The sequence below is a fragment of the Clupea harengus genome, chromosome 10 (genome assembly GCF_900700415.2).
Source record: "Clupea harengus chromosome 10, Ch_v2.0.2, whole genome shotgun sequence".
NCBI lineage: Eukaryota > Metazoa > Chordata > Actinopteri > Clupeiformes > Clupeidae > Clupea > Clupea harengus.
In genome coordinates this window covers 23424945-23445252 of record NC_045161.1, presented here as the reverse complement: position 1 = coordinate 23445252, position 20308 = coordinate 23424945, and the positions used below count along the sequence as shown (strand labels likewise).

Genomic DNA, 20308 nt, shown 5'->3' with positions numbered 1-20308 from the left:
AAACTCCCACCACTCCCCCCCTCCTGAACACAAACACACACATACGCACTCACAAACACCATACGGGGGCTTACTGTAAAAGCACTGTTTGTTTTTCCGGGGTTTGGGATTAAATCTGAAGTCAGATTCAGTTAGGGCCCTTTAGAGGCATGTTCAACAATGCGTGTAAGATGCAAATTACATGCTTAACTAATTTTTGTAGGTTTAGTGTCTCAACAAACATTCAATATGTAATGGTCTATTTAGTGCCAACATCTGTTTCCACTTAGAAGCCATTGCATCGGAGCAGTGAGGCTAAGGAGCCTTGCTCTATGACCGGCCTCAGTAAGCAGCTGTGATCTTAAGGCCTCTTTTGATCAAAAGCCAGTCCTTTGGTCCTTTGCATTCATTTGTACAAACCAAAGGGCCCCCACCCCACACCCCACACATTGGCTTTTTCCTGAAGTTTTCTCATAAAAGTTAAAAAAAAAAGAAAGAAAAGAAAACAGTGACACTTCTAAATGACCAAACATCAAAAACATAAAAAATCTAATTTTTCATTTTTCAGCAGGAACATGACACAAATCAAGCATAAGAAAAATAAGTCTTAACCATGATCACACATTTTTGGGGCGCCATTTATGTAAGACTGGGCATGGTTGGCATCTACACTTCACCACTAAAAGCATCAAATGGACTTTCAAAGAATTGCAGTATTTTACACATGGTCCTCTACCAAAATACAATGAAGAACTTTGATATATTTAACAACACAGTGCATGTGCACTGTAATAATTACCATCAAGATCCTGGTCACTCTCCATCTTCCCTCTCTGTTTAGTTGTAAATAATGCACCATACCCTGAAGCTACAAAAGAGGACACCAGAAGACTGTGAATACTCGGCAAGCTTAGAAAATAGAATGTAATGGCCGTTATTACAGGGGGACTAAATGTGGGCTACATTACATTAGGACCATTTTAGATCAAAAGGTACATGTCCACATGTTTCAGCAATCAGGAAGCCAAGAGCATAGAGTAATGGCTCATTGGGAAGGCGCCATCATGATCGGTTAGTGTCCTTGAGCAACACTGAAATCAAGCTAAAATATTGTTCCTTGTGGACGTCCAACATGTAGGAATGAGGACAACTACAGACAAGCCTTCATCCGAATCAGTGATTGACTGGGGACTGATGGAGTGATACCGTGGAAGTGATTTCAACAAATGCTTGATCCTGCACCAAAGGAATCAAACATGTCAAAAATGTTCTTTCAAGAACGTTAAGTGAGAACAACATAGTATGCACATCACCTTAGAAAGGCACGGGAAAAGGACATTTTGACCTAATTTCTAAAAGGTTGAAACTGTTGAGTTCATGCTCACAGTAAGGAGCTGTTTTCACAGCCTAGATCACAGAAGCCCTCAAGGCTTTGCAAACTGCTTCTACTCAACTGTGACATCACATAATTAGCAGCAAAGCAACTCAGGTGTTTGGCAGGATTCAGATATTACTAATCAGTGAAAAGCGGGAACGTCTGGAAAACAATTAAGTGGCAGAGGTTGAGAAGAGAGCCTCCACTCACACTCGGGCAGCCACCAAACACCAACACCTGCTCTTCATTTCCTGACAGACTATTCAAGTAATATTGGAAAATAACACTCCGTTTTGGAGCCAAACTTGGATTCCGCTTGTTCCTTACAACTCAAACTGTAATCATAGCAAGCCCTGTGTTGAAACGATCCGGCAGCGTCACTATGGCGGGATCATCAGCCTTCTTCACAGTGTGGGACTCTTCCGTATAGGACACTGGTCTAGCATTCTTGCCCGATTCCAGCATTGCGTGTCTCAGGTGCTCGATCGTACCCGATAAACAGAGTCCGAGCACGTCTCTCTCTCACGCACAGGGATGTTCTCAGAACAGAACGGGTCCAAAACAAACAACATGCCATTTGTGCGTCCCACTGGGGACATCATCACATCTCTCCGATCTTTATTTAACGCGCCCTGAGAATGCATCCCTGGGCGAAGAGCTTTCATGGTGTGGAGCCTTGGCTGACACTGAATTATTCAGAGGCAGGAAAGGGGATCTTTCCTCTTTCATGCCACTCGGACTTGAGCTGCCGTCTGGAAACTACTCACTTCCATGTGGGCTCCCCATTGTGTAATGGGTAAATGGTAAACTGGGCTCTGACGACAGTGGTGAAAGAGCACAAGTGCTTGTTGGGAAAACTCGGTGAGTGAGGGTGGTGAGGGACAGAGCGCAGACTGCATGTGTTGGCGTCTTGAAAGTTGTTTATCTACCGACGCTCACAAAAACGCCATCCACGCTTGTGCCCTTCATATGACTACCCACCTGTCAAGGTCTGCGGGGGTAATGAATAATTTTTCCTGAGACAGACTCAGCATTAACATCTGTTTCCACTGGCTGGCTGTTTGAAGGAGATCAATGGTATTTAACTCTTGGCTGTAGGAGCGCGAGAGGCCAACAATAGGTCAGTGCCTTCACTAGGGGGCTCATTGATTGTTCCATGTCACGTCAGCTGTCAGAAAGGGGCCAAGTCCAATATGTGCTAAAGAGTCAAAGGTCAGGTCATCCATGAGCCCTTGGGGGGGGCCCACGATGCAGAAAAACCACATTTCACGACTAGGGGTTTTTGAGTGACTCAACCCCTGTAGGCGGAAGAAGGGCTGCAGAGAGAGTGACTACGCATGGCCACTGGGGTTACTGAAAAGCATTGTGCACAAGGCCGAAAATAGACAAGCAAAGTGGGTCACTGCAATATGAAGGAGGCCATTCTTAGACGAGCTCAGTGCTGAGTTGAGTTTTATGTGATGTGTGATTTTAAGCAGGAGATGAAACTTAGCTAGCTGTGCTTGATGTACACAGTGCATTCAGAAAGGGTTCAGACTCCTTCACTGTTTTCACATTTTGTTGTGTTGCAGCTGTATGCTTAAGTACCCCATAATGACAAATTGAAAACAGGATTTTGGAATTAAAAAGGAAAAACTGAAATCTCACATTGACATAAACATTCAGACCCTTTGCTAGGACACTTGAAATTTAGCTCAGGTGTCTCCCATTTCTCTTAATCATCTGAGATATTTCTTCACCTCGATTGGAGTCCACCTGTGGTAAATTCAATTGATTGGACATAATTTGGAATGGCACACACCTGTCTAGATATAAAGGTCTCACAGCTGAGTGCATATCAGAGCAAAAACCAGGCCCTGAGGTCAAAGGAACTGCCTGCAGAGCTCAGAGACTGGATTGTATCGAAGTACAGATCTGGGGAAGGCTACCAAAACATTCTGCTGCACTGAAACTGAAGGTTCCCAAGAGCACAGTGGCCTCCATATTTCTAAAATGGACAAAGTTTGGAACAACCAGGACTCTTCCTAGAGCTGGCCGCCTGGTGAAACTGAGCAATCGGGGGGAGAAAGGCCTTGGTAAGATAAGTGACCAAGAACCCAATGGTCACTCTGGCTGAGCTCCAGAGATCCTGTGTGGAGATTGTAGAAGCTTCCAGAAGGACAACCATCACTGCAACAGTCCACCAATCTGGGCTTTATGGTAGAGTGGCCAGACGGAAGCCTCTCCTCAGCGAAAGACACAGGAAAGCCCCAGAAAGCTTGGTGTTTGCAAAAAAGCACCTACAGGACTCCCCAAATCCAGGTGTGCAAAGCTTGCCAAGTCATACCCCAGAAGACTCGAGGCTGTAATCGCTCCCAAAGGTGCTTCAACTAAGTACTGTGTAAGGGTCTGAGTACTTCAGATATTGTTTTCCCTTTTTAACGCATTTTCAAAAACGTCTAAAATCCTGTTTTATCTTTGGAATTATTGGGTATTGAGTGTAGAAAAAGTGAAGAAAATTGCATGGAATTTTTTTTTCAATCATTTATTAAACAAAATATTTTAGCATAAGGCTACAACATGACAAAATGGGAGAAGAGTGAAGGGGCCTGAATATTTTCAGAATGCACTGTATATATGCATAATTGAATTACAAATCACAAGGAAATCCTATCAAATGGCACCCTTTCAAACACCCAAAACACATAAAATAAAGACCAATAATGATTCAAACTTACTTTGGGTAAATGGCAGTCATTTTGGCTGCAGAAAAGCCTTGCTTGCAAACTCCCTTGGTGAGATTACCATACTTGTACTCAAGCTCCAGAGGCCTGTGGACATGAGCAAGAAAGAAGAAAGGATGAGATGACAGAGAGCATCTGAATGGAGCACAATGACAAGAAACAGCACGTTTTGCATTTGTGTCACAGCCACGTCACATTCAGCAAGTGTAGGCCTTCAATGCAGAGGGCAGAACATTCTACCCAATATATAATTGAATAAGTGCCAGGTTGATGAAAGTTGGCTATTATCAACAGGCTGCAGACAGACAAAGTCCAGTGTGTCCCCCAACCAAGATGATGATAACGGATAGATGATGGCGCAGTGGTCACACCATGCCTCACCGTCACTGGTAACGCAATGTTGACACAAGAATTATCCATTGTCATTAACCCCTCAAGTAAGACTGACCTGCAGTTCGCCTCTAGTAGTGGCACCATTATTTAAAAATATATATATATATATATATATATATATATATATATATATATATATATATATATATATTTTATTTAAATTTCGATACTGGCTGGTATGTCTACAAATCACTGGTTATGGCCATAAAAGCTCTTCAAAGCAGCTGGAGTACGCTAGCAAGCTTTTAAGAATTGCTAGTAGAATGTCGCAAATAACCAGATACCCAGTAAAAATGTAAGCTCTGTCTATCAGCTCTTATCTAAATTCACATAGTCTAGAAGCCAAAATAAGACATTTCTCGACTGGACACACACATACACTGTACTAATAGGTCTTCACCATAGCTTAAAGGGAAACGTGTTGATTGTGGAATTTGTACAGGTGGAAGAGGTCCTTTGGCGTATCTTGAGGATTTATTTAACAAATTTCTCCACAGGATCTCCTCGGATCACCCAAGAAGCCCTTAAAGTGATTAGTGCCGAGATGTAAAAAAAAAATAATAATTTGTATTTAAGGTGGGCTGGGGTGGCATCCGTTGTCAGCAGCTCATTCGTTAGCCTTGCAGGCGACCTCTGGAATGGAAGGGGTCACGCCTGTGCACCGCACCGCACCACACACACACACTCTCCTTTTATTAATCACCGCTGCACACAGCAGCCTTTAACCCAGGCATTAATAACTAGCTCTGCTCGGCCTTACTTAAATAAACAGGGAGCAGAGAGCAGGCCGGCACTGAGAGGGGAAACAGCGGAGGGAAGAGCCTGACAGCTCTGAGCTGCGCAGCACGCCGCCTCATTTTCAAATACGCGTAGCACACACATACAGACATGTAAACAGCTGCAACGCTCACACTCACACATGAATGCAGGCACGTATCTACTTGTGACACACATGCAACGGGCAGATGGATGTGCTCATGATCACAAAGGCAACACAAGATAGGCGGAAAAAAAAGGTATTTCTGGCTCTCTCAAAGCTGCTACTGCACGCCAGTGACCCAGACATTATTTAGTCAGGACCATTCCAAAGACATCAAAACCCCATTGTTTAGTCTGATATCTCCTGACAGCCCAACACAAAAATGTCCATTCTTTAGAAGAATTCCAGTTCAACAGGAACCCCGAGTGGCAGAGGCCGGGGTTGTTTTTCACTGGACACGGTTCAGATATATGGCTTTCAGAGTGCTCTGCCTGACACGGAACCAGGCCTGTTTTTGGTGATCACGGATGGGTGCTTGCTGGGATTCCATTTGTGTTTCTACTTAAAAGGTAAGACATTAAGACCCTACAGAGAAGGGAGAACTGCTCCCGTCATCAAAGCCAAGTGCCTTAAGTGAAAGGCCATCTTTAAAGAGGAGATAGGAGGTATTGCGTATTTTGTGTTACTCAGAAAAGGCAACTACACATGTACGCTGGGCAAATTATGTTCCTACTTTAAGTTCAGACAAATAAAAATCAAATAAATAATTTTCCATTTTATTTATTCCTACTATTTACCTATTTAGAATCTGAGATATATACTGGATATTTAAAAGGAGGCAAGTCCAATACTAAAGAGATGTAGCTACTATATTGCCACCCCCCTTAGAAAAATGTAATCAGTTTTGTCTGGAATCTCCAATCTAAACTTCGCACCACATTATCACAACAACGCGATAATAGCATTGCCATAAACCTCAAAAGCTTTTCTTTCCGGCGTTGAGGGATGAGATAAACAGACCACGTGGCAGAAAGTCCACCGTTAACAAGACACCACCCAGGTCCAAGTATAATTCCTTATATAATATATATACACACAATTCTTCCCTAATTAATGTAAAACAACAATCAAACCTGGCAATAAACTGTAAACAAGGGTATATAAAAATGTCAGGGCATGTCAAACAACCACAAATGGGCCCGACAGGTCTCAGACCTCAGAGGTTTTGTTTTGGAGATCAGCCATGAGTGGTCACCTTGTGATCAGAGCAAAAAAGAAGGGAAGCATATGGAAATACATCCAGAAAAGCTTTTAGGCTACACACACTAATACATTTTCATTTTAAAACAGCGTTGTAAAATAATAACGACCTCTGTCCAGACGAGCATTTAAGCTCCGTATCAGAAATAATCTCAGCCCTGAAAGACCCTTCTGGAAAAGGGTCATGTGAAAGCAGTGACGAATCAGGAAGCGTAATGTGGGTGCCTGCGTTTCCAAAAGCAGTTTCTGCTCGTCTAGTCGAAAATGCAACCATGTTTTCAAATTACAACAAGGCCACTAGGGCTGAACGATTAATTGCATTTGCGATTTAATCGCGATATGATAGAACGCGATTTTCTAACCGCAACTTTCGCGATTAAAAACGTGATCTAAAAAAAAAAAAATTATAATTTATATAATAAAAATTATATAAAAATTATAATTTTTTTCTTTTTTTCTTAAGATGATAAATTCTGCACACAGTGTTTAAAAAGTGCATGCCTTGTGTTTATTCTTACAATGACTTTGTTTAAATTACTTAAATACACAGTGGCAAAGCTTGTTGTAAAAATTTTAATTGTGGGAAATAATATTTTACACTAAATGTATCTAATATTGTGTTGGTCATATTGAAATCATTCATTACGATTTGTTGGGGGGAAAATTAGGATAAAATAAAAAAAATTGCATATTAAATCGCAATCGCAATATTGGGGGGGAAAATCGCAATTAGATTATTTCCCCAAATCGTTCAGCCCTAAAGGCCACCAGTGTTTCCAGAAGTCACTGTTTTAGGGGCTCGAACATCCCAAAGAAGTATGGACACCAGGCATAAAGGTAGCAAAAGTGATGCGTTTTAAAACTAAAATGTATTAGTGTGGATGTAGCCTTACACCATAGAAGAAAAGAAAAAAGTGTTACAGAAAGGTTTGTTTTGAATCAGTTGGCTTATAGGTTGAAATATAGCCAAAAAACGATTGCTGGATTGGTGTAGATCTATACACAACAATACAAAAACAACAACAACAAAAGGAACTTTAGATGATGAGATCAAATGAACACCACATATCAAATAAATACTTACAGCTTGCCATCGGCCTTCAGTAAGAATCCCTGCTTGTCATACACTAGGAAGAGAAGGGAAATGAATGAGCAAAAAACTTTGAATTGTAGCACATGTCCGGAAGCTCTGAAAAGGTAGTAGTAATTACATGTACAAGTAATGCATATATACAGCACTACACAGATCAATTACTACATTATCCACTATACTGTTCCAAACACAAATACTCAGATACTACATCAGGAAGAGGTTATCCTGTTGACAGAGGTCATGGTTTAGGGTGATTGGGAACTACATACAAGCCAGGAGTTATAGAACGTTAGGATATACAGATGACTATGCAGGGTTAGGACACATTGGTGAGAATACCCCATTGAGAAAAAAAGAGAGAAAAAGACACCGGTCTCGCAATTACACACTAACGTAATGAGGAATTATCCACAGCTCACACTATGAGGGGGAAAAAACAAGAGGGGAACTTTCCATCAGTAGGTAATGAACACGCAGATCATGGGGGGAAAACCGATGCTCATTAGGTTACAGACGTGATATCATCTAAAACGCCAGTCTGTGTTTGACGTGTCCATCATGTGAAAGGTTGTCTTTTATCCCAGTGATTATAATTTCCTCTCTGCCCTTTGGGCTGAGTGTGTCCTCCCAGCTTGCAGTGGAACATGTACAGGAGTGCATGGAACAGATATGATCCAGAGGATGATATCTGTTCTTCCCAATGACCTACTCCAGGGGCGTAGCAGAGTAAACGTTAATAATATTGCTAATAACTAATGAGGCTAGAGAGAAGGTTCTAAACTAGATCTGTCAAAGTGGGATGGGATGAAGGAATGGAAAATGTGCTCATTTTCAGTAGCACCTTGTTGTCAGGGGAGTCAACTGGGATTGGATGACATTTCTGCACCGTTCCATCATTCCTTTTGCATTGCATTTTAGATGAATACAAGCACAGGGTACTGACAAAATATTTAACCAACTCACCACCTGTATTTGTCTGTCTTGGATTATTAAGATCTCAATGCTTTATAATGCAGTTTACAGTCACAAAGAAATGCTGCATCATGGGGAAAAATGCATTTGCATACATTAACAACAACTTTTCAAAAGTGACCAGAAATGGCAGGAAAAGAAATCACAAACTGAAGAAGCACATAGACATATTTCTGAGAGAATTAAAGTCACCCCCAGCCCGAGAGATGATTGTTGGTCATGCCGTTCTGCCAAATTATCATGTATTTAACAGATGGAGGCGATCATGTTAATCAGCCTTTCAGAGTGAAAAAGAAACGGAGTTTATCCCACTAAGTAGAGAAGAAAGCTGAGCAGAGTTGACTAATACCTATAATCGGCAGTCCAAGTTCTGCCTCAAGGTATTACAAAGCATGTAAGGCCTTATTTTTCCACATCTGCCCACAGTTAGTCCCCTGATTCATGCATGTTATGTCTACCATGCTAACCACGGCGGTACGGTCTCCCAAACACGGCACCCTTTCCAATTTTCACCTACAGAGGATTGAGCCTGGCGAGGACTAGAATTACCAGAGTAGATTTTGACAGGTAAAGAAGACAATGTCTCGTGCTGCCTGTTGCTCAGAGAGAAAAAAGAAAAGGACAGAATTCATAGACAGAAGGATGCTGACCTGCTGTTATGCTTGTTGTTAGTGGAGCTCTACTTGGAAAAGAAACCTGCTTGTAAGGCAGTCTGAGGCTAGTGGATTAGAGGACAGATTGGGAGTCTGCTGGGCAGCATTGTAAGGATGTGATAAGGCAGTGCGAGCTATTGGTCGGTATCTGCGGCAGGCCGAGCAGCGCGTCCAGTCTACCTCAGGCCTATGGGCATGATTAGGACAAGCCCAGGAGCAAGGCCCCTTACAAAGAACACTGTGCTTCTGTTCACTGACTGCAGGGTATAAGCTTATGTGAAGAGCAGTTTGTAAACGTCTACACAGAGGAGTTTAAGAGCTAAGTTTCCTCAGGTAGAGCAAAGGGAATAGCAGTGACTAAGTTGTTAAGTTCCCTTGCACAGGCTGAATGCCATATACATTAGTGTACTTACTAGCACCTAATATCAATAACTGGTCAGTAACTAAATGACAGAAGCACAAGGCATAAGTCTTTGTAGTTGAATTCAGGTAGAGGACAAGCTTGCAGAGCTGGTGGCAGTTTTGCAAAGCTTTGCAATGTTGGGAGGTTAAGCTGTAACAGTGTCTAAATAGAGAATAACGTGAGCTATGGTGTTTTACAGAAGACAGTGTTGCAATATAATATGTATCTACACTGTAGGTATGTCAAGTATGCTGGTGCAGCCACCTCCCAACATTATTGCAAGGTTTAATATCTCAGGGTAAGTTGGACCTATACCTGAAGCTACTACTCGTCCCACGGCGAATACATTATCCAATTCTGACTCTGCAACACAAAAGGTTAGGTGAAGCCAGTTAACTGGCAGTTTAGTGATTGGGCTCAAAGGCCAAGGCCTATATCGCAGATCAGAAGACCATGCCCAAACAGTCGCCTCAAACTTAAGCAGCACTACTCTACTGCTATTTACATGTATGCCTGTACCACACAGATGTCAACCTATTTCTGTGCAAAACAACATGTAGGCCATCTCTCACATTTCAATGTTTAATTCAATGTTCCATTAAAAATGGCAAGGCGACCTCTTATTCTGACACAAACAGAAACCAGGTCTGAATGTCAGTACTTGTGGAAAGATGGCTTTCTAGTCGCTTTCCCCCTTCAGCATGTTATCTTATTAGTTTATGTCGGTGTGGTTGTCTTGATAACAACTGCCAAATGAACCTGTTGTCATGGCAGGTTCTCTCCCCTCTGCACAAACTACAAACTGTAAAACACCCAAACATTCACAAAAGATCAACACTAGATTTGAAATAGCTTTACAGACCTGCATGTCTCAGAAAGGTTATATCTGAAACATTTAAATCTCAACTTCAGCAGCTAAATAGTGGTAAATAGTAACAAAAAACTAAGACTCAAAAGTAGACCTCTCATCTGATTAGGGCTAGGCTCCAAGAATATCAAATACATAAACAAATGTAATTATCCAGGATAACCAAACCGACCTAAATTAAAACACAAAACAACAACTCAAGTGAAATAAAAACACACAGAAAATAAAATGTGGAAACATATTCAAGGCATTAATTGTCAGTATTGGCATAGATGAAATACACTTTTGCTCATTTGTATGAAGCTAAATATGACAGAGACATACGGACAGAAATGTGTGACCTTTGGCCCGTTTCTGTGAGAGGAGCCAGAAGAGCCACAAAATGGAATTATAAACACACATGTACATAGTTCTGAGGACGGTTGGTTGGTGCACCATTTAAAGTAGTTTCAGGCATGAAAGGGAAGTGGTTGACTTGGTTTCCCCCTGAAATTTTGTGCAGTGAAGAGAGAGGTAGTTTCGAGTTTATCGATTCTCTTGTGTGCATGTTTTTTTCTAAATCAGGCCATTTTCACTTTAAGGCTGGAACCTGGTTGGCAGAAAACAGGCATTTGTCCAGCGCTGGCTCCTACTTCTCTGTGAACTTTGAACACGGCAAACATCCATCTCAAATTGCTAACAAATGTTGATGTGCCTGAGGTGCAAAAATAACTTTCTCTTTGAAAATAAATATACATTTTATATATATAAATCAAATGTTGGAAATACAAAGCCAAACAGGCTCTTTCTATAAGGTGGTTTACATACACATCACATTGACTAGTTGAAACATGGGAGGAGTATCAGCACAATCAAACCACAAAATACATGAACCCAAATGCTTTGGCAATACTGTACATCGTTATGGTCATGCCAATAAAGCTTCTTTTGAATTTGAATTTGACTGGGTAAAGCATCTGAGAACCACCTCTATGAATTACTATAACTTTACACACATAATACTACTAATGAAAATTATCCCTCTTCCTTGTGTCACAGACAGTATTGGGGTGATTTATTAGTGTGGATGCTAATAGCAAATAACAGTCTTTTATCACACAGCTGAATTATTCTATTGGCATGGATAACATGTTACTCATTCATGCTGTAGTAGACCATTACATTCTACTGTGTAACCAAAACTCAACTCAAAACCATGGTTACAGTAAACATGGCAAACAAGGCTGGTAAAAACAAGATTTCCTCATACAAATAAAGCAAGCAGTGTTAAAGCCTACACACATTAGGCTAATACTTTTGAGTAACGACCAGGCAACTTCCTCTGTAAACATAGGCTGACATTTATAACAAGGATGTCTGCCTTAAGCATTTCAGCAATGTGTGGCATTTAACCAGGCATTTAATGCAAAGTTATTGATCGTTTTTTTATATAGAATATGAACTACTGGGCTTAACCTTTTCAAACATCTCAAAAACGTTTAAGACTCAAAAGGTTGTGCAATTAAAGCCAGTTCAGAGCTGTGTCATTTTTATCTCTGAAATGTGACAGTTTGCTGTAAACTTTGTCATGTGCTTTCATATTGTGCTTCAAAATGCAAGTCCCCAAAGAATGCTCACAAGCCTCTTAAACCACTTCCTGTGTGGCATGGCGAAAGAGAAGACTTCTTAGGGGTCTCTGTAGCCATTTCAGTGAACTATCTCCCCCCTGTGGTGAAACTCCATTTGAAACACAAATTGCTATATTTTTTAGTTTTACTGACAGTGTCAATAATAACACTGGACAATCTTCGCCTTGTCAATATTTGCACAAGAAACGGTTTAATATTAACCAAAGCAATTCTGAGAAATGCCATCAGATTCAAATGTCCATACTACAACAGAACGACTAGTGCCTCAAGGCAGGAAAGAGACAGGCAAGCTGTTCCACTTGTAAAAACATGAATTACACATCACAGAAATTCTATCTAGCAATGGTCTCAGTCATAAGCACACATATCCTGTAAGTATGTAGGATTTTCTTTAAAAAGGAAGACTTAAAAACAGAACAGAAACCAGGTTTTGGAATCATGAGAACACTAGTACAGGCCAGACCTACTGGCACCCCTGCAAATGTTAACTTTCACACTTAGATGAATTTACACACCATGTAGAAATGCATACTGTTCATATATGTCAGGTGCTTCTATTAGACATAACGCAGTGGTGACTGTCAACACCCTGACCCTGCTAACATTTTCCTCCAGGCTTCGAGAACCACAAACATGTTCATACTACAACAGAAGAACAACAGTTGGACAGCAGACATGTTGTCCAACTTGTAAAAACCTGAAATACGCATCACAAAAATACATCCCTATTGCATGGTCAAACTAACTGGCACCAATTGTTTGATTTTCACGTAGAAATGCAGAACATCTATTTACATGTGAGGTGCTATCATTAGACACGAAGTAGCGGTAACTGTGTACACCATAACATTTCCCTCTATGCAACAATTCCAGAACCCCACACAAAGACATGACCAAAAACTACAGTTGAAATGGTTAGGGAGCAACTTACGTGATTTCGGGCCCCAAACATGCAGGTGCAGCCTCTCAGAGGAGTAGTAAATGAATCCCAGGACCAGCATGGAACAGAGCACCAGCATCACCCTGCGTGTGGGCTTCATCCTGCTCATGTCTCACATTGTATCATCAGCAAGACATTACCTGCACTAGACAAACAAAGGTGTTTTATTAAAGTATCCTCAACTCCTGAAAATGTAATCTAGAACGTTGTTTTTGTCCACTTATTCCTAGCTTTCAATGTATGTATGTATGTATGTATTTATTTTTACCTAACGTTACCTTTACCACTCACGTCATTCGTGTACATTATTGACACAGCAGGTAATATATGAGTTTTAAACATTCATTATTGTTTTTATCACCACGAGGAAATCCAGAACAATCCACAAACAATCCAGCGAAAATTGATTAAACATCACAGCAGTCAACCAAAACAAAGCAAATTTCCAGTGTTCATTTTTCACCGATTACACCGAAATGGCCCGTCAAAAAAAAAAAACATTAGCCTTTTCCAATTCACCCATTTGTAACAGTATGAATCGTATAACGGTACTATAAGGTAACGTTACCTAGCACACACCAGTCACAGAATAAAACGTACATAATATATCGCTAGCTGCAACATTGTATTGCCAACTATTAGGAAGGGGAGCGGACCTTATTGTTTCTACATGACTACACTGTATGTCTGTGGCAACTAAGTCGCGATAAATAGAGGTGAACTATGTAACGATAGAAAACGTTAGTGTGTGAGTTCAGAAAAAGTAACATAGGGTCAAGGGAAAGGCCTGCCACCAGAAGTGGCTGGCTCACAAACGTTAGCTAGCTAGGCTAGCTTGTATCCCCATTCCATCGTTAAATTATTCAGAGGTAGCTCTGTCTAATTAGGGTATTTCCCTGCTCGTGCTGTTTCACAAAATACTGGTTCAGTGTTATTTACCAAATATGCCAAAATAGATAGCTAACCAACGGGAGCACCTGGCAAATTGCTCAGAAGACCGTTCATGACTTACTGTCAGTAAAATTAAACGTTATCTGGACGACACTAATACCTAGCTAGAAGTAGCTACGCCAGCTACCTAGCGAGACGATAGCAATCCAACATCACAAATATTCCCATCGAACATGACATAATATTTAACTATAACGCCCACTAAATGCTTTACCGTTTAAAGTTAATGTAATACATGGAAACCAAGTCTCTGCACTAAACAACAACTAGTCAAAATTAAGACACGTGTTAAAATGAACAAGCTGCTTTAGTTGCTAACATTATTAATTATTGTAAAATGTTAGCTGACTAGCTTGGATAGTAGGCTAACGCTGGCCAGCTAACATACATTACTTACCTTAAAATAACAAAATGGCAACGGTGCTCTCAAATGAGTGAGCCAGTTATGTCAACAACAGGTCATTGTATCTGGGTGAAACGAGGAATCCGCTATCTGAGTTGGCCATGCTGGTTAACTGTACCGTTAATGGTGACGGCAGGTATGGACTGCATTTCACTCCTCCGACATCTGAAATAACTGAATCGCCAGCGCCAGTGGCTGCTGTCTCAAGTTATTCAGCTATGGTTAACGTTAGCCAGTTAGCTAGCCCACCTAGCAGCTATTGCCGTCTTGACGCTCTGCTGGCTATATCTAATTGGAAAAGGTTGACCGTTATTAGCCTCAGTGGCGTTATATTGTTATACTACAAAACTTCAGATACTAGCCAAATGCAAAACAGATCATTCTGTCTCTCAGTTTTTCTGGCAAAATAATACTTGCTTAGATCCTCGCATCTAACTGCCACTGGGATAATAAACACCTAGCTCGCAACTATGGTTAGGGAGGGTTCAACAACGTTTTTTTTTTTGCTAATTTGTAAATGGCCTGTGGACTTGTTTCCTGTCACGTATAATGCGATTTCAGTTTAGATATCTCAATTCCAGACAACATTTTCTGTGCGTACACACATTGTACGAGGAAATCACTTGCGTAAAGAGCAAAATAAGTAGAACAGTTGCGCATTTATGGTGACAAGACAACGTAGGTACTATAAATCTTAAAGGTAGGCATACAAGCATATCCTCATAAGTTATCATGTACCGTAGCCTACTGTACACATCAGTTAATGGCTTAACATGTCTTAAACTGCCGAAATTGTTCAGAATACCCACCATCTTAGAGGTTCACATAGGCTACCAGAAAACCTACCAGCCTGCATTCAGGTAACTCTGGACATGTCTATACAGGTCGATTTTTTTTTTTTTTTACTAAAGGTAGGGAGATATCTTGGGTTCCACTACATCGTGGTTAAAATCGAAGTAATCTGACTAATTTGTATTTACAAATACCCTACATCTAAATTAACTTGAAAATATTTGGCATGTGCTTAGACTCACACAGAATTCTGAAATTATCCTCATCTTTACTTACTTTTATGCATCAAGGGGTCCTTCATTTCTAAACAGATTCCCCTAATTTCTTCTGAGTCATTGTGTGCAGTAGGCTACTGTGGAATTATATCAGCATGTTCCACAGGTTAGTTCTCTAAAATGACCCGCTGAAGGTTTGTTTTTTTGCGAAACAGTGGGTGATAAGGATCTCCATGGTCTTTTGTAGCTCTTAGTATCTCCCAATTTCATTCTGAAGTTAGTATATTTCACAACACACACACATTTATATTTACATTTACGATCTTTGTGTGTGTGCATGCGTGCACGTGTGTGTGTGTGCATGAGAGAGAGAGACGGAAAAAAGAAATGGCCACGAAATTAAAATGTAAACCTCAAACATGTGACTCAAAAGCTACTTAGTCCAGATCAACTACTGAAGCATACTCTGAGAAGCTTACAATGGAAATGAAATATCTGTGCCAGTCTTGACTTTATTCTTGCACAAACACAGTACTTTGTGTGGCTGACACCCCCAAAGACTATTTTTAGGTTGGCCATTGTTTAATGTTCATGTAAGCTGCCTCAATGGTTAACCTCTGCAATTACTTACAAGGTTTTAGGAAACAACAGTTAAAAATTAAAGAAAAAGCAAACATCCTCCTCGACAACATGGAATTACCATTTCCATCACATGCTATCCTACTCAGTTCCACCTTAACCATTCCATTTGCCCCTAGCGTGCTCCACTTACCCGCCCATTTGAGATTTGTACCTGATGCTCGTGTGACTAAAAATAGCAATCCCCTTTGTCCCCTCTTGACTGAGGTACTGTTTGAGGGGACACCTGCACCGATGTGCAGCACCAAGTGCCCTTGAAATCTGTCAAAACCTGTTTCTTGTAGTCGTTTTAACTTACAGGGCTATTTTTGGCTTTGCTGCTGTAGGAAGTGTAAGATGAGCTGGAGAAGGTCTCGTGTTCCTTTTCCTGTTAGCTACAGCAAAAAAGGTTGTTAGTTTTAGTTCACATCACATTATATGATCAACTGTCATTTATTGCATCCTACAAGATTGTAATATCAAGTGTATCAATTCAGTATTTGTACTTTAATGTAGTAGTAACTTAAGTGCATAACTGCACATCAACTTTTGTATTTCATTGGACTGAGTGCAATATTGTGATGCAAATAGTGTTTGCATTTTTTCATGTGTACCACATAAACAAGAACTAAGAAAATAGAAACAAACGAACAAACAAATTCCATGTTTACTGATCATTTTAGACTCCATGTACCATTCATTTCTGTTATACTTCTACAGTTTATTACATAATAGTTATATGTAACAGCAATCTATGCATCAATATCAGTAGGCATAGTTCTTGTGGTATAGCTCCACTGTAGGTTTCCTGGTGATAACCTGATGCAGACATGGTATTTACAGAGGCTACATTTTATCAGGCACAAAGTGCTACATGATTTCATCAAGTATAAGTGATCACTGCAAGTAGCATGATTCTGACTTTGTAATCAGTTAATTTATTTTAGTATGATCTGTAAATCCATGATAAAAGCCATACAAATGGTTCGAGGCAGTTCATAAATGTTCTTGCTTCAAATACATTCACTAAATTAATGGTTGCTGCACTGTCTCTTTGCATCTCAAGCAGGAGTTTTAATTTGACATGGCCTTACTGTTATTTTCAACACTACCAAAATAAATTAGTAATAGGTTTTTAGAATGGCATCTGCTGAGATGATATGTGAGATTTTTCAAAACCATGCCATAGACAGTGCAACCTTCCTTCTAACCTCACTTCCTCCCGAAGGACGCAAAAAGACATGACACCAAATTTAGTGCGGCTTGCAATATGTTGCTGTTTTGCTCTCAGTGGCATTTCACATTAACTGCAGCTTATGCAGTCTGTGCACCTTCTCCATGCTCACAATTGATGTGAATTGAAAAGCAAAGCAGTTAAGGTCACAGTTTGTCATCCAGATTCCAGGCTACTTCAGTGTGATTCTTGAATGTCAAATGGGACTAGGAGAACTAGTCACAGGGCTAGCACGAAAGTCTCCATTTCTTCTAGTCAGCAGCTTACTCTCTCATTAGAGTAATATGACAGCCTACTTTATTATAAGTGTGGAGTAGAGCTTACTCTTAAGCTTAATTTATACTTATTAAAAAGTGTAGCCGACTTATGGTGGCCGAGTGTCTCTCAGGCTGCTGCATTTATGCTTCAGTGAACAGACACTTCTAAGCTACGGTTAAAAATGTCGACCAAGACGTAATTTCTGTGGCCGATGGTTTCAAAAACGTCAGCGACATAAGCATATTTTAAAGTAACACTATGCAACAATTTGACACTTTTTGAGATATGGTTTTATAGGCAACTAGTTTAGGTACCATCCTCAAATTCATTTTGATAGCATATGGTCATGTAAAGGACAGATAAACACCTGTGTCTTCCCCACTAGCCATCCAGGATATGCCCTATGTAGTTCTCATGCATGACATTGCCAGCTAAACTGCCAAAAGACACCAGTTAGTGTGTTGGCAAGCTTCTATCAGTGTCAGCTGGGCTGTTGGTGGTGTTTGCAAGGTTTTTGCATGCCTTTTAGGTAGTTAGCTTACTAGTTTTGGAACAGAACTCTGTATAGCTGCTTTAAGCTTTACTGCTCACTGGCACAACAACCACAAACTTTTAGCTGACTTTTCACAAACTTTGCAACGGTGAGATATGCATGATAGACAGTTAACCAATCAAGTAAGTGGTGGTATTTTGTACTGCTGAAAACACAGGAGCAATGGAGCAGCTAGGGTAACAGTGCATAACTGGATGACTTTCATTAAATATTCCTCCTTAACCAGGGAATGTGGGCCCTGCTCTCGAGTGCAGGTAAATGTGGTTTCACTGAAGAAAGTCAAGCAACTCTAACATTCTCAGAATGCAGAATGGACAGAATGCGCACAATACTTAGAGAAAGATTATCAGAAGAACAGATCAGGGTCACTAAGGGGGAGTGTGGGGACATGTCCGGTACATTTGAACAGTGAGTAAAATGCAGAATCAATTAAGTTTATCCATGAGTAGGGCCTAAAGGACAATGGTAAAATATTTCTTAAGATACAAAAAATTTGCACAATGATTCGATAAACCTTTGTGTAAGATCACAGTGGAAAGTTTACGGCTGTGGTTAAATTTCATAGTTGCTGTTGAAAGTTGGTTGGCACACTTGCTAAAATCGTTCTGATCTTGTTAACTAATTTCAACCCATGTCCCCAGATGCTATCTTCCCTTTGCGGTTAAAACATAGCCTTTGCAGCTGTTTGATACATGAAGGTAAGCAACACACATTTTCTGCAAATAGCAAGGCCCCCTTTCTTTTCCTGTCACCTGCACTCATTGCTAGGCAACACTCTCAGCAAGCCAGTCTTACAGAAAGGTCCCTTCCTGTTAGGGGCAAGCATATACAGGCTCATACAGAAGGCTCATGCAAGAAAAATAATTTCATAGCTAAAGGGCACCAGGGCACCATGATTACAGTGCATGAAATGCCCTGTATTGTTATTCCTACGTGGCTTCTTATTACAGTGCATGAAATGCCCTGTATTGTTATTCCTACGTGGCTTCTTATTACAGTGCATGAAATGCCCTGTATTGTTATTCCTATGTGGCTTCTTATTACAGTGCATGAAATGCCCTGTATTGCTATTCCTTCGTTTCTTATACTTCTTATTCTTTGTACCAAACTTCTGCGCTTAATTCAGCTCGAACCGCTTAACGTAGAAACTTCGTTCGAACTTTGTTAAAGGACACTTATGCTATGTATTTTTCATTTTTCTAAACTTTATACTTTTTAAAATATTAAAGAAAAGCTAATACAATTTCTCCCATTGACTTACATTGGGCCATTATGATATCATAATAGGGTCTTTAAACTGGCTTGCACCTGTGCTTCACTGACACCTGCGCCAATTCCAAGGAACCTCTTCTCTCTGTCCCTCTCAATTCAACTGTAACTAGGAACATTAAGAGACCTTCCATTCTCTACTTTTTTTTTCTCTCTCCATCTTTCTCTCTATCCCTCTCAGTCTCCTTTTTTCAATATTTTCACTCTCTCTTATCTAATATCTAATTATCCATAGCTACTCCTGTTCACTCTTCTATCATTTCTTCTTTAAATTATTCTGTCCATCAATTCCTACACTTTTTTCAACTTTTTTGTCAACCTTCTTTGACTTTCCATTTTTCTCTCCTTTTTTTAATATTTTCCCTCTTCACTCTCTCTTTATCCATAGCCACTCCTGTTCACTCTTCTATCCTTTCTTCTTTCAATTATTCTGTCCATCAATTTTTTCACACTTTTTTCTAATTTTTTGTCAGCCTTCTTTGACCTTACAGTCCTCTATCCTCCTTCACACTCCATCTCTCTGCTCCACTCCATTTTCAACTTTTTATTGTCGGCCTTTTTTGACTTTACAGTCCTCTATCCTCCCTTCCATTTACTTTACTTCCCCCATGCCATGTCTATATCTTCCACTTTATTCATCGATCACTCTAACATCTCCTTCCTCCAAACCAGTCAATTTCCTATTTTAACTCATTCCCTTTTCCTGTCCAACCTCCATCAACCTTATTTTTCTATCCCTCTCCAACTCCTCTTTCTCACACCATCTCTCTATTTCAGTCCATTTTCTCTCCTTTCAAACTTTTCCCTTCTCACTCTATCTTTACTATATTTATCCATAGCCACTTTTGTTCACTCTTCTTTCCTTTCTTCTTTCACTTTTGTTCACTCTTCATTCCTCCTTTCACTCTTCTTTCTTTCTTTCCTTAATTTTTGCATTTCATGCACTGGTATTTCCTTCAGAAAATGCA

At 40.3% G+C, this 20308-nt stretch overlaps 1 protein-coding gene across 6 annotated transcripts in view; it reads right to left on the bottom strand.

Annotated features, from left to right (window-relative positions):
* LOC105895216 (CMP-N-acetylneuraminate-beta-1,4-galactoside alpha-2,3-sialyltransferase) overlaps positions 1-15672 on the bottom strand; it is a 38888-nt gene extending 23216 nt beyond the window's left edge. The window contains exons 1-5 of one of the 6 annotated variants that reach the window (XM_042708924.1): positions 15470-15672; positions 13039-13192; positions 9927-9974; positions 7575-7617; positions 4072-4164 (exon numbers count right to left, since the gene is read on the bottom strand). In XM_042708924.1, the coding sequence (XP_042564858.1) occupies positions 4072-4164; positions 7575-7617; positions 9927-9974; positions 13039-13156 (302 nt within the window). In that variant the 5' untranslated portion in view covers positions 13157-13192; positions 15470-15672. Of the gene's footprint in view, positions 1-4071; positions 4165-7574; positions 7618-9926; positions 9975-13038; positions 13193-14395; positions 15097-15210; positions 15450-15469 lie in introns of those variants that run through there. The other 5 variants (XM_031574447.2, XM_031574446.2, XM_012821828.3 and 2 more) reach the window with 5 other exon arrangements.
* Positions 15673-20308: the final 4636 nt, after the last annotated feature.